Genomic DNA, 21,093 nt, shown 5'->3' on the forward strand with positions numbered 1-21,093 from the left:
AAATTCACACTGCCGGTCACCGGAAGTACCAAAATAAAAGCTCGAGATGGTCAGACTGTGTTTATAGAATCAAATAACGAATTAAAACCAACTTATCGGGGGAAATGAACACTTGAACATACATTAGCGTGATAATAACTACCTAAAATAACAAGAAACATGTTTGGAGAAATTTTATTTGACGTGTACTTTGAGTTGTTGGTGTCCCTTCGGAGTGAATCCCCTTGTTGTTTACAAATACTTCCGGGTAGAAAACCAGCAGAGTTTAGCTACATATATATGAATATCTCACATTTTTCACGTCACTATATCACCATTTAGACTAATCTGATGTTTACTGTGTCATTACAGACACCGCTAACGGGACTAACAGCTAACAGTTAGCCCCGCTAATCTACGATAACCATATTATTATTTACAAAACGTGCACACAGAAATAGTAATGTTTGTTCAATCATTGTTTATAGACTTTATAAACATCAGATTAGTCTAAACGGTGATATAGTGACGTGAAAAATGTGAGATATTCATATATATATGTAGCTAAACTCTGCTGGTTTTCTACGCGGAAGTATTTGTTAACACCAAGGCGATTCCCTCCGAAGGGACACTAACAACTCAAAGTACACGTCAAATAAAATTTCTCCAAACATGTTTCTTGTTATTTTAGGTAGTTATTATCACGCTAATGTATGTTCAAGTGTTCATTTCCCCCGATAAGTTGGTTTTAATTCTTTATTTGATTCTATAAACACATTCTGACCATCTCGAGCTTTTATTTTGGTACTTCCGGTGACCGGCAGTGTGAATTTGCATATTAGCTAAATATTTAGATTCACCCAGAACATTTAGATTTAACATTTAAAATTTAATATTTAGATTTAGATTTAATATTTAGATTTAACATTTAGATTTAGATTTAATATTTAGATTTAGATTTAGCATTTAGATTTAGATTTAATATTTAGATTTAACATTTAACATTTAGGTGCCACATTTAATATTTAGATTTAACTATTTAATATATTTCTAAGTTAACAAATATTGCTGTAAATGTGGTAAAAGGTGACGTTAAAAAATTCACAACACTTTTTTAAACATTGTTTGAAGCTAAATGTGGCAAAATGTTGATGTTATTTTCAGCATGAGCCACTTTACAAACGGCACCCCATAGGAGATCACCATGTAAGTTACCGTTGTTTATGAAGCATTATACATCTCATGCCATAACTTGTTCATATGCTATATGTTTTGAACTTTCAACATTAGGCTATGTTAAACTTAGACGCGAACTATGAACATTTCGCTACCATTGGTGTAGGCTACCCTCCGTCCACAGCTTTGTTTAACTTATTTTATAACAGGATAAACAAATGTAGCCTACAATGCATTATTTTAATTTTCCGATTTTTGTGTGAATGAGAAAAAATGGAAATCCACATACTTTTCCTGTTTTCGTCTTCAAACGGCTAATTGAAATAGAAATGAAACCAAAACCAGAAACCTACTTGTTTTTCGCCCACCTAGAGCCGGGTTCTGCTTGAGGTTTCTTCCCATTGAAGGAGAGTTTTTCCTTACCACTGTCGCCAAGTGCTGCTCATAGGGGAATTGTTGGGTCTCTGTAAATTCAAGAGTATTATCTAGACCTGCTTTATGTGAAAAGTGCCCTGAGATGACTTTTGTTGTGATTTGGCGCTAGCCTATATAAATAATAATTGGCGTATCTGGAGATTAAAATAATCAATGAAGTTACTGCTTCCCACTTCTTATTCCCCTGTGTTTCCCTGCAGAGCTACAGTGGAAGGATCATTACAAAAAGAGAGAATTGGGCACTATACAAAAGACTGTAACGTTGTTTCACTGTGTTAGTTTATGTATCCTGCATGAAACAACACGATGAGAACGTACAGGGCGCATTATCTAAGATGCACTTTTTGTAGTCCATCTTCAGAACATTGTAGTTTCACCACAGCAAACCCACGTCAATGACATCTGCTGTCCCATCATTACATAGCCCTGTGTAAGTGCAGTCGGATTCTCTCAACACCGCAGTTGTCTTTTCCTAAGTCCTTATGAATTCTCCTTCACGTCTTCCCTTGACCTTGTGACGAATTGTGTGTGCGAGTTTATTCAACAGTCCTCCACTGACATAAAACCATCTGAGGGATACAACTGTTCAGTCAGACAACTACATATATTTTAAATATGGAGTCACCCAACACTGGTTGAAAAATGATTTTAAAGATTGTTTTATCTTTCAGGTATCAATGATGAATCCTGCAACAGTGTGACGTACACTGACAGAAGCGTCTGTGCCGTCAGAGGCTCATCAGTGAACATTTCTTGCACATACAACAACAATGAAACCATCACATCTAAATTCTGGTTCCGTCCTGAAGGTAGAGATCAGCGGAAGAATCCTAAGGACCTTAGAGAAGACTCCCATTATGCAGGTCGTGTTCAGATCATTGAGACAGAGAGAGGACGCTCCACTCTGAGAATCGCCGACCTGAGAGAGAGCGATTCAGCCGCGTATCACTTCAAATTCAAGACACAAAGCTTTGAATGGAGGAGTAGTTTACCTGGTACAAATCTGACTGTCACAGGTAAACACAAGCTGATGTAAATACACCAACACGGTACATTTAAAAACGTTATGCATGAGACAAACTCCTGAGTTTGTGTGATCACGAAATGGAAAGGAGGAGCTGGGGTGGAGGCGGGTTGCAAAGCAGCTTGCAGAGGAAGCAGCAACAGTAGGCAGGCCAGAGCAGATAGAAAGGAATCTGTCAGCTGATTCATCAGTTGATTGGGCTGCTTGAGATCAGCTGATTTAGCTGGGGTGTGAGCTGAGCTTGACATCCTGTCCTGCCTGAACTAACGCTGTTTGAATTTAACTGTTGGGTTGTACATCTGTCATCTCTCTTCATTAGACCTGGGGGTGTAATATTGTCCCGTGTTCTCATATCCAGCTCTCCAGGTGCAGGTGACCAGAATAACAGTCCAGCAGTCTCACACCTATGCAGAGCTGAAGTGTCACAGCAGCTGCAGTCCAGCTGGTCATCCTTCCTACGTCTGGTTCAAGAATGGAGAGGAAATGACGGGTGTGGAGACATCTAGTTTTAAGGCTCAGTTTGATCCTGCAGACAACATCTCCTGTGCTGTAAAGGGACACCAAGAATTCCCCTCTCCTGCAGTGTGTAAGTTTACTCCACTGTGACAGGAGCACAGCTTTGTCCTTAAACTTCAAAGTCATTAAGGTGAATAGTGAGGATAAATCAGGGTTTATGTTGTTAAAATTTGGCACAGTGGTAGAGGGTCATGGGAGGATGCCAATGAAGCAATATTACATCAATTGGCCAAAGGGGGGCGCTATAGCAACCGATTGAAATGTCAAACTTTGAATGGGCATATCTCATGCCCCGTATGTCGTAGAGACATGAAACTTTGCACAGAGATGCCTCTCCTCATGAGGAACACATTTGCCTCAAGAACCCATAACTTCCGCTTATATAGATTTTCCGCCATTTTGAATTTTTTGAAAAACACTTCAAATGGATCTCTTCCTAGGAAGTTTGAGCGATCTGCATGAAACTGGGTGAACATAATCTAGGGACCAATATCTAAAGTTCCCTCTTGGCAAAAGTTGGAAAACTTACTAAAACTGAGCTTCTATAAGGCAATGAATATTGCGGAGGGCGTGGCTCATCACATAAAGGTGTATAACATCTCAAGGGTTTCACCCATCACCACGCAACTTTGTAGGCATATGACCACACATAATCTGAGGGGACCCCTCCATTATTGACCCCATCAAACAAAATGGGGGCGCTAGAGAGCTCATTTCTTATCTAGGCCTAACCGCCATATGGATTTTTACTAAACTTGGTAGATATGTAGAACAGGACGCCTCAAGGTGACTAATGGCTAAAATGCGACAAGAATGTGAGAGATGATTACATTACCCATTACTACACTTTAACACCGCATAACACAGTCAAAAACTTATTACGATCCAAATCAACACAAACTCCATGTCGCCTTTTACACACAACGTTGTCCACACTCTTGTTTTATCATGCGCACTACACTGCCTCACAGCACCATACCTGGTGTACATAACTTGTGCCTGTATTCTAACACATAAATAAAGTAATAAACATAACTGTAGTATGGTCCATGTAGTTCAAAATATACATAAACTGTCAGAACCTTTATGATATGTTACATCAACACAGAAATTCTATATGGGGATGTAGACTCAGCAGAATGATGTACAAAACATAACAAGGAAGTGATCTGAGTGGGTGGAAAAGACAGTGATAACTGTGACAGGACTGACAGCGTCATAAAACAGAACACAACCATCTAGTGGCAGTAAGAGCACAATGCACTAATGTAAAAACAAGATGGCAGCCATCTCTGCCACATCAGTCTGCAGCCCACCCCAAACACAGAAGTGGACAAGTTTATTTATGATTAATAATGTTTATAGTTTGATATGGCAACAAATTTAACTAATCTTAGCAACAGTAACAATCTAAGCCACTCCTCTTGTGTGAGGACGTTAGGACTAATGTATCGTTGACAGTGTTTAGGTTTTTACACTTATCTGGTCCTACTGATCCACAATAGCTAGGCGAAATTAAAAATGCATACCAAACAAAAGTTCAGGTCTCAGGAGGATATGACATGCCAGAAAAAGATTCAGTATGTCCCAGTAACATAAATGCAGTATGCCAAAAATACCAGGATGTTCTACTGCATCCGGTCATATTTTGGAGAATGCAAACCAGCATGCTTTTCTGGCTATTCTGACCCACAATCCTCTGCGCAGTGGACGAAACATCACATCGACTGAGCCGCAAACAGATGACAGCTAAATGACAGCTGTGTGACAGCCTAGTGTGTCTTTGCTTAAAAATAGTTGTGTTTCTGTACATGTTCTCCTTCAGATGCTCCAAAGCTTCCCTCTGTGTCAGTGAATCCTTCTGCTGAGATACAGGAGGGCAGTTCAGTGACTCTGACCTGTAGCAGTGATGCTAACCCAGCAGCTAAATACACCTGGTACAAGGAGAATGGAAATCCAGATGTTGTATCTCTCAGTGAAGAACCACAGCTTGTCTTCAACTCCATCCAGTCCTCTGACTCTGGACAGTATTACTGTGCAGCTGAGAACGAGCTGGGGAGGAGGGCGTCTAGTCACATCACCATTAATGTGAAATGTGAGTGAAACAGCTGATCTAAAACTGACAGACAAACTAAATCTGTCCAGTCTTTGGTACACAAAATTAGAGTAGTTACTGGGGAACTAATGATGAACTAACTATTAGTTAATGGTCAGTTCTTCAGTAACTCATGATCATGATCTTTACAATTAGTTCCTTAACAAAAAAAAATCACAGACAGCAGGATTCTTGAGAAGAGTTCTATTCATTATTTTCAGACCACATACACATTAATATGACCATCCATGTTATTCTGTACAATGATGCCTTAGAAATAAATATGATAGTGTGTCACATTTTAGGTCGGCTAAGCTTAAAGAATTTGTCATGGGGGCTGCGTGTAAAGTACTGTATACTGATCACACCGTTGTTCACAGTACAGTTGTTTGAGGTGCACAAAATTGAAACAAATTTGGAAAGAATGAGGAACTAGAAACTTAGTTAATGGTCAGTTCTTCAGTAACTCCTGATCAAATTTCAGAGGAGTAGTTACTGAGGAACTAACTATTACTTAATCATTACCTACATTTTTTGTGTACCCTAGAGTGAGACATCAAAATGAGTAGGTAATGATTCCCTACTCACTACCTACTTATTTTGATGTCTCACTTTACTTTAGGGTACACAAAAAAGGTAGGTAATGATTAAGTAATAGTTAGTTCCTCATTAGTTCCTCAGTAACTACTCCTCTGAAATTTGATTAGGAGTTACTGAAGAACTGACCATTAACTAATAGTTCATCATTCATTCCAAATTTTCGGCCGATTGAGCATGTTGAATCGGTGGCGGAGCTTGTCGGTGAGAGAGATCACTCTGATTGGCTGTTCAGGTTTTATTTCCTCGCCCCTGTAGCGAGTGAATCTGCCTGTAGTGAAACCGGGGCTAACCGGTGCTTCCTCCTCAGGCTCCACTTCACTCAGCTGCCCGACAGACCCGCTGCTTCTTCCCACTTTAACCTGAATAACAAACCGGAGCTAGCTGGGAGCGGCTAGCGGAGCGTTAGCCGCAGCATGACCGGAGGGAAGCACAGCCAGTTAGCCTCCGCTAGTCTCTGAGCTAGCCCCGGCTCTCCGTTTGGATCCAACCGGAGCACCGAGCCCTGGTTTGTTATTCAGGTTAAAGTGGGAAGAAGCAGCGGGTTTATCGGGCAGCTGAGTGAAGTGGAGCCTGCGGAGGAAACACCGGGAGCGTCTGGATGTAATAGTCCGTGGAGGTGCTGCGGTGCTCGGCTGCACAGATAGGAAACCCCTCGGCTGACAGGATGTACCACTCTCTCACTCTGCTCTCTCTCACTCCGCTCTCTCTCACTCCGCGCTACTTTGTTGATCTCATGCATTCAACGGACTTCCGGTTTCCCTTTTTACGTTATTTCCTTTCACACAGGCGCAGAACGTACGTGCTACTTGGCCGTCGGATGTAGTCCTTTTTTTTTTCACAACTTTATTTAAGACAGGAAGTTTACAGAATGCAGATCTTCAACATTGCACATATATGTCATATATCACATATGCCAGGGGGGATAAGAGTTTACAAGAAAATATTAAAATGATGACAAATATTAATGGTTTTGATTGCCTTTTGATTAAGGGAAAATTTAATGGAATCGATGTAACGAAAGCAACAAAAGAAGGTTTTGTATGTGTAAACTTACATTTGTGAATGTGAAATTTTGCCAAAAGTAAGATGAGACTAATAAATCTTTCATTGGGTTTTGCCGTATTTCTGTTCAAGTCAAAAAGTCCAAACAGCACATCCCTCCAAAACAGCTTAAAGTCTTTTTCAATATTGTTCGCAATAAAATTACAAATATCACTCCAGAGTCTTTTGACAATGGGGCAGTGCCAAAATAAATGAGTAACAGTTTCAAGCGTTGGGTGTAGTCTTTGTGGTGTGTTCAAATGCAACTGACACAGGGCAACGCGAGGCGACGTAGACGACGCAACAGTTGGCTTTCGTTGCTGCTAGTTCTTTGATGTCGGTTTGGTGTGTCAGCACCTTGTACAGAATAACATGGATGGTCATATTAATGTGTATGTGGTCTGAAAATAATGAATAAAACTCTTCGCAAGAATCCTGCTGTCTGTGATTTTTTTTGTTAAGGAACTAATTGTAAAGATGATGATGAAGTAATGAAAGACTACTCATTATGTGTCACTTTACTTTAGGACATAAAAAGGTTAACTAATGGACAGGTTATTGAGTAACTAATTATTAAGTCGTGATTAACTCCTCTATGAAATTTGATCATGAGTTAATGAAGAACTGACCACTAACTAATAGTTAGTTTCTCAGTAGTTCCTCATTCGTTCCTCATTAGTTCCCCAGTAACTACTCTAATTTTGTGTAGCTTAGTTCCTCAGTAATTACTCATTAGTTCATCAGTAACTACTCTAATTGTGTGTACCTTATTGTAAAGTGTTACCACCTAGTGTGTCTTTGCTTAAAAATAGTTGTGTTTCTGTACATGTTCTCCTCCAGATGCTCCAAAGCTTCCCTCTGTGTCAGTGAATCCTTCTGCTGAGATAGTGGAGGGCAGTTCAGTAACTCTGACCTGTAGCAGTGATGCTAACCCAGCAGCTAAATACACCTGGTACAAGGAGAATGAAGACTCACCAAAAGCATCAGGACAGATCTTCACCATCACTGACGTCAGACCTGAACACAGTGGGAATTACTACTGTTACGCTGAGAACACAAGAGGACGTCATAACTCCACCTTACAACTGATGGTTGTGGCAGGTTAGTTCCCCCATGACACTAATTACTGGCTAGTCAACAGACAGCATCACCTGATTCATGAATCAAACCCTTCTCATACCGTGTAACTCATGACTGTTTATCTCTATTTGTAGATAAATCAACGATGACCATGAATATCCTCAGGCTGACTCTGGTGGTTGTGATGCCGACTCTACTGCTTCTTTATTCCCTGTGGATGAGGTGAAAATATAAAAATGAATCATCTTTTAATATGAATATTTACTTTCATTGTGTTGGAGTTTTTGACTGAACTTGTTATTTATCTATTTGTTTGTTTGTTTTTTAATTAAATTCAGGAGGCAGAAAACTTTGAGCTCCACTGAGCCAAATGAAGCCATAGAGACTGTGGAGGTGAGAGACAGATTGAAGATGGATGAAACTGTCGCTCCCTGCGCACAGATATGCAAAGGGACCCACCACCTCTCCTTCACAGAGACATGGACTTTGTGGTGGCTTTGCATGTCTTTGTAGTTGTTATGTATCTTTTAGTGGTTTTGTGGCTCCTTGTGGTTGTTTTGTAGCCTGAGCATCAGACTGAAGCTCCCAGAACCTTCAGTCTGACATGGCTTCCATTGAAGGCGATTTACAAGGGGGAGGGAATTTGATTTTTCCCTAACCAATCAGTAGAGATCAACGACTCACCCAGAATCTGACGTCATTAGTGTCCATGCCTCGGGGGTGCTGAAAACAAGCGAGCATTGCCCGTTTAAAATGTCTCCGTCGTCGTACACGCCCAGCTGCATCGCCGTTAAATCCAGTTTAGCAGCTTCCTTAATTTGGTCCTCCATTAACGCGAATAGTGGCGAAATACCTCGATAGCATCGTTAATGTGGTCTGTAGGATCTGTAGCGGTCGCCATTGTTGCTATCCTCACCAGTTACCCACCGGCGCACAGCTTGACATCAGCGTGGCGCTGATTGGCTAATTGCTGGACCCGCCCCCACCCCCAGCGTTCATTGGTCCTTCCATCGTTTGGACGAGATAAATCGCAAATTCATTGCAGTATGCCAGACCAGAGATGCAAGCCTACTCAGTTGAGTGGGCGGGGTCTATGGTCTGGAACCAGGCTAGTTGTTTTGTATCTCCTTGTTGTTTTTGTGATTTTTTTGTGATTGTTTTGTTTGTTTTTTGTAGTTATTTTGTGTCTCTTTGTAGGTCCTTTTCATCTTTTTGTGTCTCTTTGTTTTCATTTTCAGTCTCTCTTGTCAGTTTATGTTAATTTGAGTGACATTTTGCAAGTGAAGGCCTTACACTGTGGGCCTGTGCCCGGTAGGTCTGTTCAGTGATCCATCCATCCATCCATAATTTACACATAACCTGAGGAGGTGTGGGGCAGATTGGACCATGTATTGTGGAGTTACAAACCACTTCCTGTTTGATGGCGAAACACTGACATTCGACACCTCGTCAGAGTCACATGGTTCAACAAAAACTCAAGCTATGAACAACTTTTGATGTCCAATGTCTTAAGATGGGACATACTAAATTTGAAGTTGAGAGGGTCTAATCTGTAGGAGGAGTTTGTTAAAGTACAACCCCTGGAAATGGCCAAAAATGCACAAAAAATTCGCATAAAATTCAAAATGGCGGATTCTCTGTTGGGTTTAGAGGATGGCTCCATGACGCTTTTTTGTACGTCTTGGGATGTTACATGTGCCTACCAATTTTCGTACATGTAGGTCGAACCAGCTTCAGCAGCTGCTTTGTGGAAATTTTGTAAGGGGCGCTACTGAGCCATTTTTTGGCAGCCAAGCATGAGACCACATGTGTGTGCAAACTTTCATGAGTTTTGAGTATGTTAAACCCCTCAAAAGTGCAATTCATTTGAAGGAAGAAGAATAAAAATCCCCTGGATTTCAGTAGGGTCCTCGCACTGCATAGTGCTTGGGTCCTAATAATGTGTATTTGTCTTTAACCATTTCCGACAACATTTACGGCAGATGCCCTTTTTATAAAAGAGCAATTTAAAAGAAATATAAAATCTTCCAAATCCAAATTACCTTTATGAGGCCTCTGACTCTCATCCTGTCGTCTCTTTCCATCAGTTGGAGTCTGATCCTGATTATGTCAACGTCTCAGCAGTGGACACCGTCAGTGCAGGACAGAGAAGACACAGAGGAGCAGCAAGACTTGGTGTGAAGGTCATGTGAAGGTTAGTCAGGTTTTAGTCTGCAGCATGGAATACAAAAAAATTAACAAAAAATTCCATTTCTGAAAAATTACTCACCAAAACTTTGTGTAATTTTCTTCTCATGCAGTCAAACCAGAAGAAGGGTCACCTGAATGGAAACAGAGATACACAGCATATAAGTGGATAAATTTACCTTCAACTCCAAATGTTTTTACTTCCAGTTTTTATGTAGCAGCAGCAGTTAGGTGTCAGCAGCAGCAGAAGATTTTAGGAGAATGCAAGCTTTTTTTTGTACCTGTGCAGGTAGATGACATGTGTTCGGAATTTAACTTGGTATGCAATATGTTATTTTCAATACTGATGTGATAAATTGGTTTCAAGAAATGCTGATCATATCACACCTGTCCTGGTAGAGAAAGCCAGTTAAGCCAAAAAAGACATGGAAGCAAAATATTTCACAGCATGTACAGAATATTTTGTTTTATATAGTAAAGTATATGTTAATATATTGAAAAATATAGACCCTTTTAGGGCTGATGTCACAATGACGTCATTTCATTAGCTGGAGGCAAAACCTGCCTCTCCCCCACAGGGCTGTAGGCTCCATAGGAGTGTTAAAATGTGTTTGTCTTGTTGTGTTATTGGGAGCCAGAATAGAAGGAGTCATGGCTCAAAACCAGCCGCCACTGCCCGTCAACAAAAACAAAGACAACTATGGTTAAATGTGATAAGACCAAAGGACTGGACGGAGGCCATCATCAAAAATGCTCACATGTGCAGCGCACACTTCATATCAGGTTAGGGAAAAAGTATTTCCTGTTGTAGGGATGAATAAGGTTATGTGTATTAAGGGTTATCATGTCCACCTCATCAGAAACTGGGGAGGGATTAAGAGGAATATTGGATTTCTCTGGAACGCTAACTTTTTAGCACATTAGCTAACGTTAGCTTCCATAGCAAAACAAACAAGTGTGGTCCTCCTTTGTAAGATTGGCTTCCTGTGACATCATCCATCCACTGAGTGAGAGCATACGGGTCCCGCCGGGAGCCGTTCAGCACCGCAGACCGTCGGACTAATGGGATGTCGGACCAATGACATGGACCCGACCTGACATGGTGCGTTGGTAAATTCAGTCTGACGCTCTACACTAAAATGAGAGCCCTGCTGGTGGAAGAAACGGAGCGTTATATTTCTACATGAATGAACCAACGGTTATGTTAATCGCACGTTCACTCCGCTCGGCGTTCTGCTGCTCCGTCTCCACAGACAGAGTGTCCAGAGTGCGCTCTGCCACTCTGAGAGTGCGCTGCTCTGGATAACCCAATGGTACATTCAGACAGCGCTCCCAGTTTATCAACGCTCCAGTTTGTGTCAAAGTGCTTGCAGATGAATCATTCTGAATGCACCACTCACATCATCTTCCTCATCTTCCTACTAGCGCTGGCTAATGTCTGTGGAGAATTGTTTTGCCTCCAGCTAAGCCCCGCCCTCCAAGAAACATCATACTGTTTACTAACAGTAAAAGGGTCTATCAGCTCAGGTCTGTTCACTTTGCCCGTGTTAACATTTTCTATGCATTGCATGTATGGTAGTTTGAAGATCATGTCAGTTCCCCCACACTGCTGCAGAGGGCGACAGTGTGCAAGAAGTTTTGATTCCAGCTTAAAAAACTCTTTTGTGCTTTTTATTCAAACTAAAGTTTATTTGTTTCCCAGTAATGAGTCCAAATAAAATTCTGATCTGTTTGTTTGCTCTGACTTATTTTTCCACCTATAAAATTTGTCACAGTGTAATAAGCATGGCTTCATTTGAACACTGGGGGGAACACATGAAACAGGTGCTCTGCCGCAAACCTTTGGAGCTCTTAATTTCCTGCACTCTGGGTAATTTTGCGCACCAGCTTGTGCCTGTTTTGCATAACTGTATTAAAATTTTGTCAAAATAAAATTCCTGTGCTTTCATGTTTTTATTGGGGCTACCCAGTCTCATTCCAAAGTTCCAAAAAATCTGTCCTTATTGTTGGCATGATACGCATGAGTGTGTGACAGCGCCTGACGGTGTAGGGGGAAATATGGCCAGACAACAATGTAACTTAACTTAATGGGATGAAAAGTCTGAGTAGAGTGTGTGGGAGTGGAGATGGATGGGTCCAACAAACACCAACTTTCACCTGGGAGGCTTCCCGTAAGATTTTAAAGCCAAACCTTGTTCTTTTATCCTAAACCCAACCACGTGTGTGTTGACTAAACGTAACCACGTGTTTGTTGTTGAAGGAAAATGTTAATTTGCAGTGTTGTATCGCCGTCGTACGTTTATTTTGAAAGAGACTGTAAGCAAACTGTACATTTCCCTGGAAAACAGAAGTGTATTTTGAAAACAGACAATACATGTAACAAACAGAAGTGTATTTTGAAAACAGACAATACATGTAACAAGCTGAAGTTGACACGGCGTCCCAGAACGTCAACAACCAACACACCCAGGGTACCTTGGACGTCATATATCAATGCAACCCAGTCTCACTCTGAAGTCGTCGAAATCTGGTGCTTGGGCAGTGACTTGCGGCGTCAGACACTGACGCGGCATGGCACGCAGCTGGTCACTGTTATAGTTTATCAGTACTCAGTGTCATCAGGGGGGAACACCTCAGGACAAGAACGACAGTTAAGGCGACGAAAGTCCGAGTAGGGCGGGCGGGAGGGTTGCAGGATGGGTCCATCAAACACCATCTTTTACCTTGGAGAGCGGATTTCGCGTCCTGTAAGATTATAAAGCCAAACTCTGTTCTTATTTTCCCAAACCCAATCACGTGCGTTAGTTATCGGAGGACAAAACAAACGTCAATTCATGTTGTTGCATGATGTAGTGCTTTTATTTTGAAAGAAACTGTATGTAAATGGTAAACTTCCTGTGATAATATATATTTAACAGTCCCAAATTTGACACGTTGTCGTATAAGCCAAGTAAAATTCTGTCTTTATATCATATGTCCTGTCTTTTTTCATTTAATTAGGATAATCTTTTTTATTTTAATCACACAGAGAGGTTCCCCTCTGTTGCTGCAGTTTAATATTTGTTTAATACTGCTGGGAAAAGTAAACTGGCAGACACTTCACTTGAACAAATCTCTCAGGGGTGTTGAATTAAGATGATTCTGTTGACTATTAAACATCCTGGTTGAAAACGGGGGTAAATAGGCCAGCGGCAGTGTGTTTTATAAACTCTGTCATCATTACACTGATTTCTGTTTTACGGTGAACGGACAAAAGAACACGGACGCCCCTGTCCTTATGTGGACTGGTTGTCTGAGGCTGTTGTTAAAGGTCGGGGCTTGAGCCCTGATTTCCAGCTACTGTTGCTGCAGCATACAATTATATTTTAGAGGTTTTTTTGTGTCAGCAGTTTGTGTTTGGCCCTTTCATGGTTCAACATGATCATTCTCCTGTGCACAAAGCCAGGTCCATATGGCTGTCAGAGTGTGGAAGAAGGCATCCACTGCATGCTCATGAACAACAACTAACAGCAGAAACATTCAGTATGAATGTGAAATAAAGAATAACTACCAAGCTGTTGTATTTCATCTCACTCTGCTATTAGACTAAAGTTTGCTAGCAACAAGAGACATCGGCATACCAGCACAATTGGTGTACATAACACCACTTAACTCCATCCATCCATCTTCTAACCGCTTCATCCTCTTGAGGGTCGCGGGGGGGCTGGAGCCTATCCCAGCTGACATTGGGTGAGAGGCAGGGTTCACCCTGGACAGGTCACCAGACTATCACAGGGCTGACACATAGAGACAGACAACCATTCACACTCACATTCACACCTACGGACAATTTAGAGTTATCAGTTAACCTAATCCTCAGTCTTTGGACTGTGGGAGGAAGCCGGAGCACCCGGAGAGAACCCACGCTGACACGGGAAGAACATGCAAACTCCGCACATAAGAGCTCCCCCACCTGGGAACCCTCTTGCTGTGAGGCGACAGTGCTAACCACCACACCACCGTGCCGCCCCTACCACTTAACTCAACAGAATACAAAATTATTGCGTTTTTAATCATGTTGTGATATGCTGAGCATTGTGATAAAATATATTGCAATTTATTACCTTTTTTCAACAGTAAATTATGTCCACAAAGACAAACATTGACAACTTTTGTTTTATTTGTTTTCAGTCTGTTCATCTCACTTCAGCCATTGTTCTGTAGCATTAAAATGAATCTAGAGGACTGAAAAAAAAACTGATTAAATAATTCTAGTACCTAAAGTTTAATTTGTATTTTTCATATTAATGATTTATATAATAAAAAAATCAACACTTGGCGTTGTGTGACAATACAATATTGCAACACAAAAATATCACGATAGCATGCTGTATCAATTCTTGTCCCCCAAGTTTGAATCCTAGAATATTTTGTGTTGACTCACATCATACGTGCGTAAAATTGCTGAATGAACTTCTGCTGGTTCGTTCTCAGCATAATACGTCCCTAGAGGATCTATCAGTGGTGATTGGCTATCGTGCCACTAATTGGTCGACTCTCGTGAATAAGCGTATGACATGAAATTGCGCAACTAGCTTTAACATGTTTTGACCTTTGACCATCAAATTCGAATGAATTCGTTCTTGATTCTAAGTGGACGTTTGTGCCAAATCTGTGGAAATTCTCTCAAGGCTTCTTGAGATGTCACGTTCACATGATGTTCGGATGAACCGACAGATGGACAATCTGAAAACATAATGCCTCTGGGAGAGAAGCATAAAAATCAATATCTGCGCTTCTCTTTCTATGAAAGGGATAGTTTGGGATTTCTGAAGTGGGGTTACATTAGGTACTTATCTAGAGTCAGTGTATTAAATTTAGTAGATGGTGGTCGACGATGCACTCCCTGTTTGCTATGCATTGCTGTGAATCAGGGTTTTCAGCAAAATGCATTTTAGCTACCTAAAAACAAAATCTATTTCAGTCTAAGTGGAGGATAGATTAGGAATATATTCTATGTTTTCTCACACACTTTTCAGAGATAAAGGCAATTAATTGTGCTTATTGTTGATACCTTCTACTTTGTTGTGCTGTAGCCAACAGAGAAAGTTAGTCCAGTTATGGATGACAACATTTCTTTGCTGTGTTTCAGTCATTAAAATGGACTTATCCTCATAATAAGCACTGGAACTACAAGTTTGTCTAAAGTGATCTGCTCAGGTTGCAGCTGAAATGCAGCAACCTGGCAGGAAACTGCGTACTGAGTAACTTATTTTATTGTCCCAATTAGAGGGAAATTTCACTGGGTAATAGCGCTTTACCCAGCTGCAATCAACATGACAGTACAATGCTACACCACAAATCTAATGAATTACATATAACAAAAATAAGCAGAGGATATATAAAGTTTTGCACATGAGAAAGATATAAAAACACAGGCATTGTAGGAATGAGAAGGAGCTCAAAGACGCATAAAACCATAATACACAAGCCATGAAACAAAGTGCCTACTTGCATGAGTAAGGATTAAACTGCTGTTTTATTAAGCTGTGTTATAAGCGGTCCTTATGTATGCCCAAGTACTTATGAGAGCACACCTGCACAGCTCACTTTGACCAGTGGTTACGTCGTCCTGGACTCTCCCTTCCCATTTGAGTGCCATTTTCTAATTTGTAACTGTTTGAAGAACATTCTGGTTTTTCTTCAAGTCAGAGCCAATAAATTAAACATCAATTACAATAATTAAACATTATCTTGAGATCAAAGAAAAACACATTGCAGGTGTTGGAGTCAAAACAACCAGAGAAGATATATAAACTGAGGCGTTCCCTCTCAAAGACACACTGCTACCTGCTACTGCTGCAAGTGCAACCTCACCTGATCATCACAACAAGGTAAGACTCTCATTCCTGCCTGTCATCACTGCATCAGCTGTTTTTATTCATATCTACAGAAAAGACTTTTTATCTTTTCATTATTACATTTAATTTTCACTTTAACAGAAAATCCCCTTTTTTACAGTTTATTGTTCCTGTAAAATGTGCTCACTTTCTTTTTCCATATCACTAAAAAATAAAAAATGCTGTAAAAAATAATATTTAAAAAGTTAATTTTTGTAATTTAAGTTAACAGTTAGACAATTAATATACTGATCTATGGTGCATACAGTTTCATTAATATACTGTGTCTTTCCACAGATGGCATCAAGTCTTCATTTGATTGCGGTCCTCTGTTTGACCAGTGGACTGTGGATTGAAAATGTAAGTAATATATACATTCATTTCAGAAAGATGTTTGTGTTATAACACCTGATCTTTAAACACTAGTAGCGTGTCTCTGAGCCCAGCATCATGATTTCAACATATCTGTCATTTCCATACTTTGTCTTCACACTAACTACCAGTGTGATGAAATGTAGTGAGTAAGGTAATGGATACTGAGCAATAACATACACAATAAAGCTCAAGTCTTAAGTTAGAAAAAAGAGACAAGTTCCAGTTGAGTTCAGTGCTAATGATCTTTTCTTTATGTTCACAGGCGCAGTGTCAAGGTTGGTACTTCTCAAAGTTGTATGGTTATAATACAGCAGCTGGCACTTTGTGACTGCTGTTCAAACTATTATAAGTTTTCAAATGTTTTTCTTCTAAGATTGCTGCTTTCCTGAGCAGACAAATACAGCTTTATTGATTTATAATATCTATAAACTTCCACTGTCTTCAAGCACTTATTCACTTAAAGGATAGGTTCACAGGTTCTGTCTTAAAACAATAGTCATGTGCCCAATTAACACTTGAACAGGTTTTACTTTCTGTAATCATTCCTCCTTTTCATAGTGGCCATTAACAGATCCCTTCTTACTGCACTTTGAGTGTCGGTGATGGGGAACAAAATCCACCGTCCTCCCTCTGTGCAAAGATTTGTTCAAAAGTTAATCCAAAGCTAATTTGAGGCTTCAGCAGTCTGAGACAGACAAATCAAGTGGGTATCTTCTTAAAGGATAAGTTTGGTGTTTTCAACCTGCACTCTGTCTCCCTGTGTAAATTGGACTGATGTGAACATAATGTTTTGAAATTGGTCCATTATTAAGCGAGCGGGCAGCAGCTGGTAGCTGCAGGATGGGCTGCAATGGAAGCAAACGGGGCAATTAAACACTGTCACACTATGACCATCAAAAGTGGTTAAATCTCATCTGAAGTGTCTTTTTACCTTTCACTTGATCCGGTCTGTTTGTTGTTGCCTCATTGAGCGGACATCTTGTTTGGAAATATCATGAGATGTCTCTTGTTGTTGTCCAACAACAGTGGAAACATGATTGAGATTTAAAGAGAATATAATAACCATAGTAGTTTACAGAAAATGTATTCCAGTGTTATCTGAAAGATTTTCAGTATCATGGATCAAATATTATTTATGTGATTTTAACAATGTGGATGAGGCCTTTTTGATTGAATTGAATCAGTCTTTTTTCACCAAGTCACATGGGGAAATAGGGTCCAGGTTGAAATATGCCAAAGTTATCCTATAAGTGAAAGTCTTTTTTAGGACAAAACTCCCTCCCTGTATTATTGTTCCTCTACTGCAGCTCAACAGGAAAACACACAGAGGGAACTTTTAACTTTGGAAGATAACCAAATCAAGTGGTTAACTGTTCTTCCACATATTCGCAGCAGATACCTCTTCTCCTGGGCCGAAGGCACTAACTCCTCTTTGGCTTAAGTGATAAAAAGACACTTTGCCATTTTTGTGTTTTTGTATTCACCTTAACCTAGATGCTGCTGCGGTTTATTGATACTTTACATGAACAGTTAAGACATCCTTGAAGATATTTTTGAATATTTAAAGTCTATTTTAATACAGTATTCACATGCTATATGCATACTGGAAAAGTTAGTCATCACTCGTCCATACTGGCTAGTGAACCTTTCCTATTTTGACCTTACTGTAAAAATGGGTTAAGCTAAAAAAAAAGTTTGAGGCTTCAGCGATGTCAGTTCGCCACATCTTCATCTTAAATCTAAACCTGTCCTTTAACATTTGAAAATGGTCACAAGCAAACATGAAGAATATTTTTCTTCTGTCACACTTGTATCATACCGGCCAGAATAATCAGTCTTTGTGTTACTGTTGTTCTAATCATGTACAACTGTGTTTCAGACTGCTGTGACCCCTGTAAGACCTGCCCTTCTGGTTGGACCCAGTATAAAGATAACTGTTACATGTACCACCATGCTCCAAAGGACTGGGCTAATGCAGAGGTACTTTATGGAATAATATGAGTTACAACTGCCAAACTGTGTTCATTACATATGATTTAAAAGGGACCCATGATGCTCGTTTTTAGGTTCATACTTCTCTTTAAGGTTTCTACTAGAACATGTTCACATGCCTTAATAGTCAAAAAACACCTTATCTTCTTCATACTGTCTGTGCTGGGACCTGTGTTCACCAAGCCCCCAGGAACAGCAGCGGCGCTTGAAGCCAATTTTATATAGTGGCCAAACCTGGAATTACAACGTCTGGGTCTGTGACGTGGTGAAATATCACCAGTAAAAGCTTCTAATCAAGACCGGGTTTGTTCCAACAGGAACATGAAATTTATAACATTGGCAACCAAGTTTAAAAATTTCTGTGAAGGTAGCATGTAGCTTCATTTAGTGATGTAGGTTAGCTGACACGCTATGACATCATATTCAAGACAGAGTAGAATAAACAGCTGGAAACAGTATTCAGAACGATCTGTGCCTGAGGTTTCAGCTCACTGGGATTACTTTTACATATGTTTACCTATTTATTTGACATGTTGACCATGTTTATAATGAACATCCTTCATTGTAACACTATATATATATATATGTGAAACAAAATATGGAAAGTTATAGCCTAATAGGTCTCATTTTGATTAGTGTGTTCTTACAAGAATCTTTCAGTAAAAGAAGCTTAATTCACTTCTTCTCATTGAACTCATTACATCTCTGAGTGATTTTCTCTCACTCCCTTTATCTTTTTCACTTCACACTTTGTCTCTTTTATCAGCGTGCCTGCATTGCCCTCGGTGGGAATTTGGCTTCGATTGCTAACCGAGGTGAGCACAACTTTCTCAAAGCCCTGATCAACAGAGTGACTGACAAAAATGGCCAAACTTGGGTTGGAGCCCATGACACGGCAAAGGTGAGCGATTTGACAATAAACATGATGTGATGCAACTGTTCCCTGTGAGCCTGATACTGATTCTGTTTTTAATGTGGTAGCTGCATTGATGAGAGTCTGACGTGTGATTTGGACTACATGATGGAATAATATAATTTTTGTGACTGGACTGAACTGACCATGAAAACTTTATTTCAGGAGGGTGTGTGGATGTGGAGTGATGGTAGCAAGTACACAAACTTTAATGGTCTGTGGGGTCCAGGAGAGCCCAACAACGGTGGCGGGAAGGAACACTGCATGGAGATGAACTACAGGGGTACGCACTGATTACCTGTTATAAGATGAATCTTAAGTAAAATAATCATTCTATGCAACCCTAATTGTTTCTTTTTTAACTTTTTAAATTCTAGGTAAACCTAACGACAATGCTTGCACCATAAAGAAACCTTATGTTTGTGGAAGGCGCCTGTGAAGATCCCCACCATGTCCATGTCCTGACACATCTGCCGTGGTGATGTCACATCCCCACTGATGATGTCACTTCTGCCAGGGTGTCAAGCCTCGATGACATCACTGCAAGAAGATATATTGACACTTCTGATTTATGAGTTGATTCAATAAACAAATAAATCTTGTTCAGCAGACTGTCTCACCTCTTTATAAAAGATCAGTATTTTCATGTGGACATTTTGAAAACAACAAAAAAAACAAAAGAAAAATCCTTGTCATTTACGTCTGCTTGCAAACAACACAAAAACCCCTAAAACCTGCTTTGTGCTGGAATGCACTACCAACATGGTAAGAATCCTTCAAACCTTCAATGTGTAAAAGTAAGGGACACCTTCGTAGTGGCCCCATGCCCAAGGGGAACGAAATGAAATAAAAGAAATGAAGTAGGGGGTCTGGGGGTCCTCCCCCGGGGAGATTTTTAGCATCTGACACTTTATTTCCTGCATTCTGACTATTTCCATGCACCAAAAGAGCAGAAGCTCAAGTGGAAAAAAGGACATCTCTTTCACAATTTTATTCTTTTCACACACTAAGTGCTGGAGCAAAACCAAACCCCAGGTCAGATTTGTTTAAATTAATTATATAATTGGCAAGGTGTGGGAGACGTAAACATTATTTCAAATTGACATTGGGTTTAAAAAGATACGCGGAGGTGGGCAAGCAATTCGGCATTTTTCTGTCACACCGGGCAGTTGGTAACCCCGAGCAGAGAGTTGGTAGCCTGAGCGTCAGACTGAAGCTCCCAGAACCTTCAGTCTGACATGGCCTCCATTGAAGGCGATTTACAAGGGGGAGGAGGGAATTTGATTTTTCCCTAACCAATCAGTAGAGATCAACGACTCACCCAGAATCTGACGTCATTAGTATCCATGCCTCGGGGGTGCCGAAAACAAGCGAGCATTGCCCGTTTAAAATGTCTCCGTCGTCGTGCACGCCCAGCTGCATCGCCGTTAATCCAGTTTAGCAGCTTCCTTAATTTGGTCCTCCATTAACGTGAGTAGTGGCGAAATACCTCAATAGCATCTGTAGGATCTGTAGCGGTCGCCATTGTTGCTATCCTCACCAGTTACCCACCGGCGTACAGCTTGACATCAGCGTGGCGCTGATTGGCTAATCGCTAGACCCGCCCCCACCCCCGGCGTTCACTGGTCCGTCCATCGTTTGGACGAGATAAATCGCAAATTCTTTGCAGTATGCCAGATCAGAGATGCAAGCCTACTCAGCTGAGTGGGCGGGGTCTATGGTCTGGAACCAGGCTAGAGAGTTGGAGGGAAACAGTGTGGTTTTGACTGTACTGAGATTTTTAAGTTTTAAGAGTTTTAAT

General features: G+C 40.5%; 2 protein-coding genes across 11 annotated transcripts in view; one reads left to right on the forward strand and one right to left on the reverse strand.

Moving 5' to 3' along the window:
* LOC126402449 (PHD finger protein 20-like) overlaps positions 1-19,848 on the reverse strand; it is a 53,471-nt gene extending 33,623 nt beyond the window's left edge. For 2 of the 10 annotated variants that reach the window (XM_050064447.1, XM_050064442.1), the window contains exons 1-3: positions 19,742-19,848; positions 10,216-10,267; positions 9,989-10,117 (exon numbers count right to left, since the gene is read on the reverse strand). In XM_050064447.1, coding sequence (XP_049920404.1) covers positions 9,989-10,030 — 42 coding nt within the window. In that variant the 5' untranslated portion in view covers positions 10,031-10,117; positions 10,216-10,267; positions 19,742-19,848. Of the gene's footprint in view, positions 1-7,841; positions 7,884-8,046; positions 8,158-9,988; positions 10,158-10,215; positions 10,268-19,741 lie in introns of all 10 variants that reach the window. The other 8 variants (XM_050064452.1, XM_050064451.1, XM_050064450.1 and 5 more) reach the window with 8 other exon arrangements.
* On the forward strand, positions 15,973-19,809 carry LOC126402490 (galactose-specific lectin nattectin-like). The gene is made up of 7 exons (XM_050064517.1): positions 15,973-16,006; positions 16,310-16,372; positions 16,650-16,662; positions 18,267-18,367; positions 19,146-19,280; positions 19,458-19,575; positions 19,670-19,809. The coding sequence occupies exons 2-7, from the start codon at positions 16,310-16,312 to the stop codon at positions 19,729-19,731; spliced, it is 492 nt and encodes a 163-aa protein (XP_049920474.1). The 5' UTR covers positions 15,973-16,006; the 3' UTR covers positions 19,732-19,809.
* Positions 19,849-21,093: the final 1,245 nt, after the last annotated feature.

The sequence above is a fragment of the Epinephelus moara genome, chromosome 16 (assembly GCF_006386435.1).
Source record: "Epinephelus moara isolate mb chromosome 16, YSFRI_EMoa_1.0, whole genome shotgun sequence".
In the NCBI taxonomy this organism is placed as follows: Eukaryota; Metazoa; Chordata; class Actinopteri; order Perciformes; family Serranidae; genus Epinephelus; species Epinephelus moara.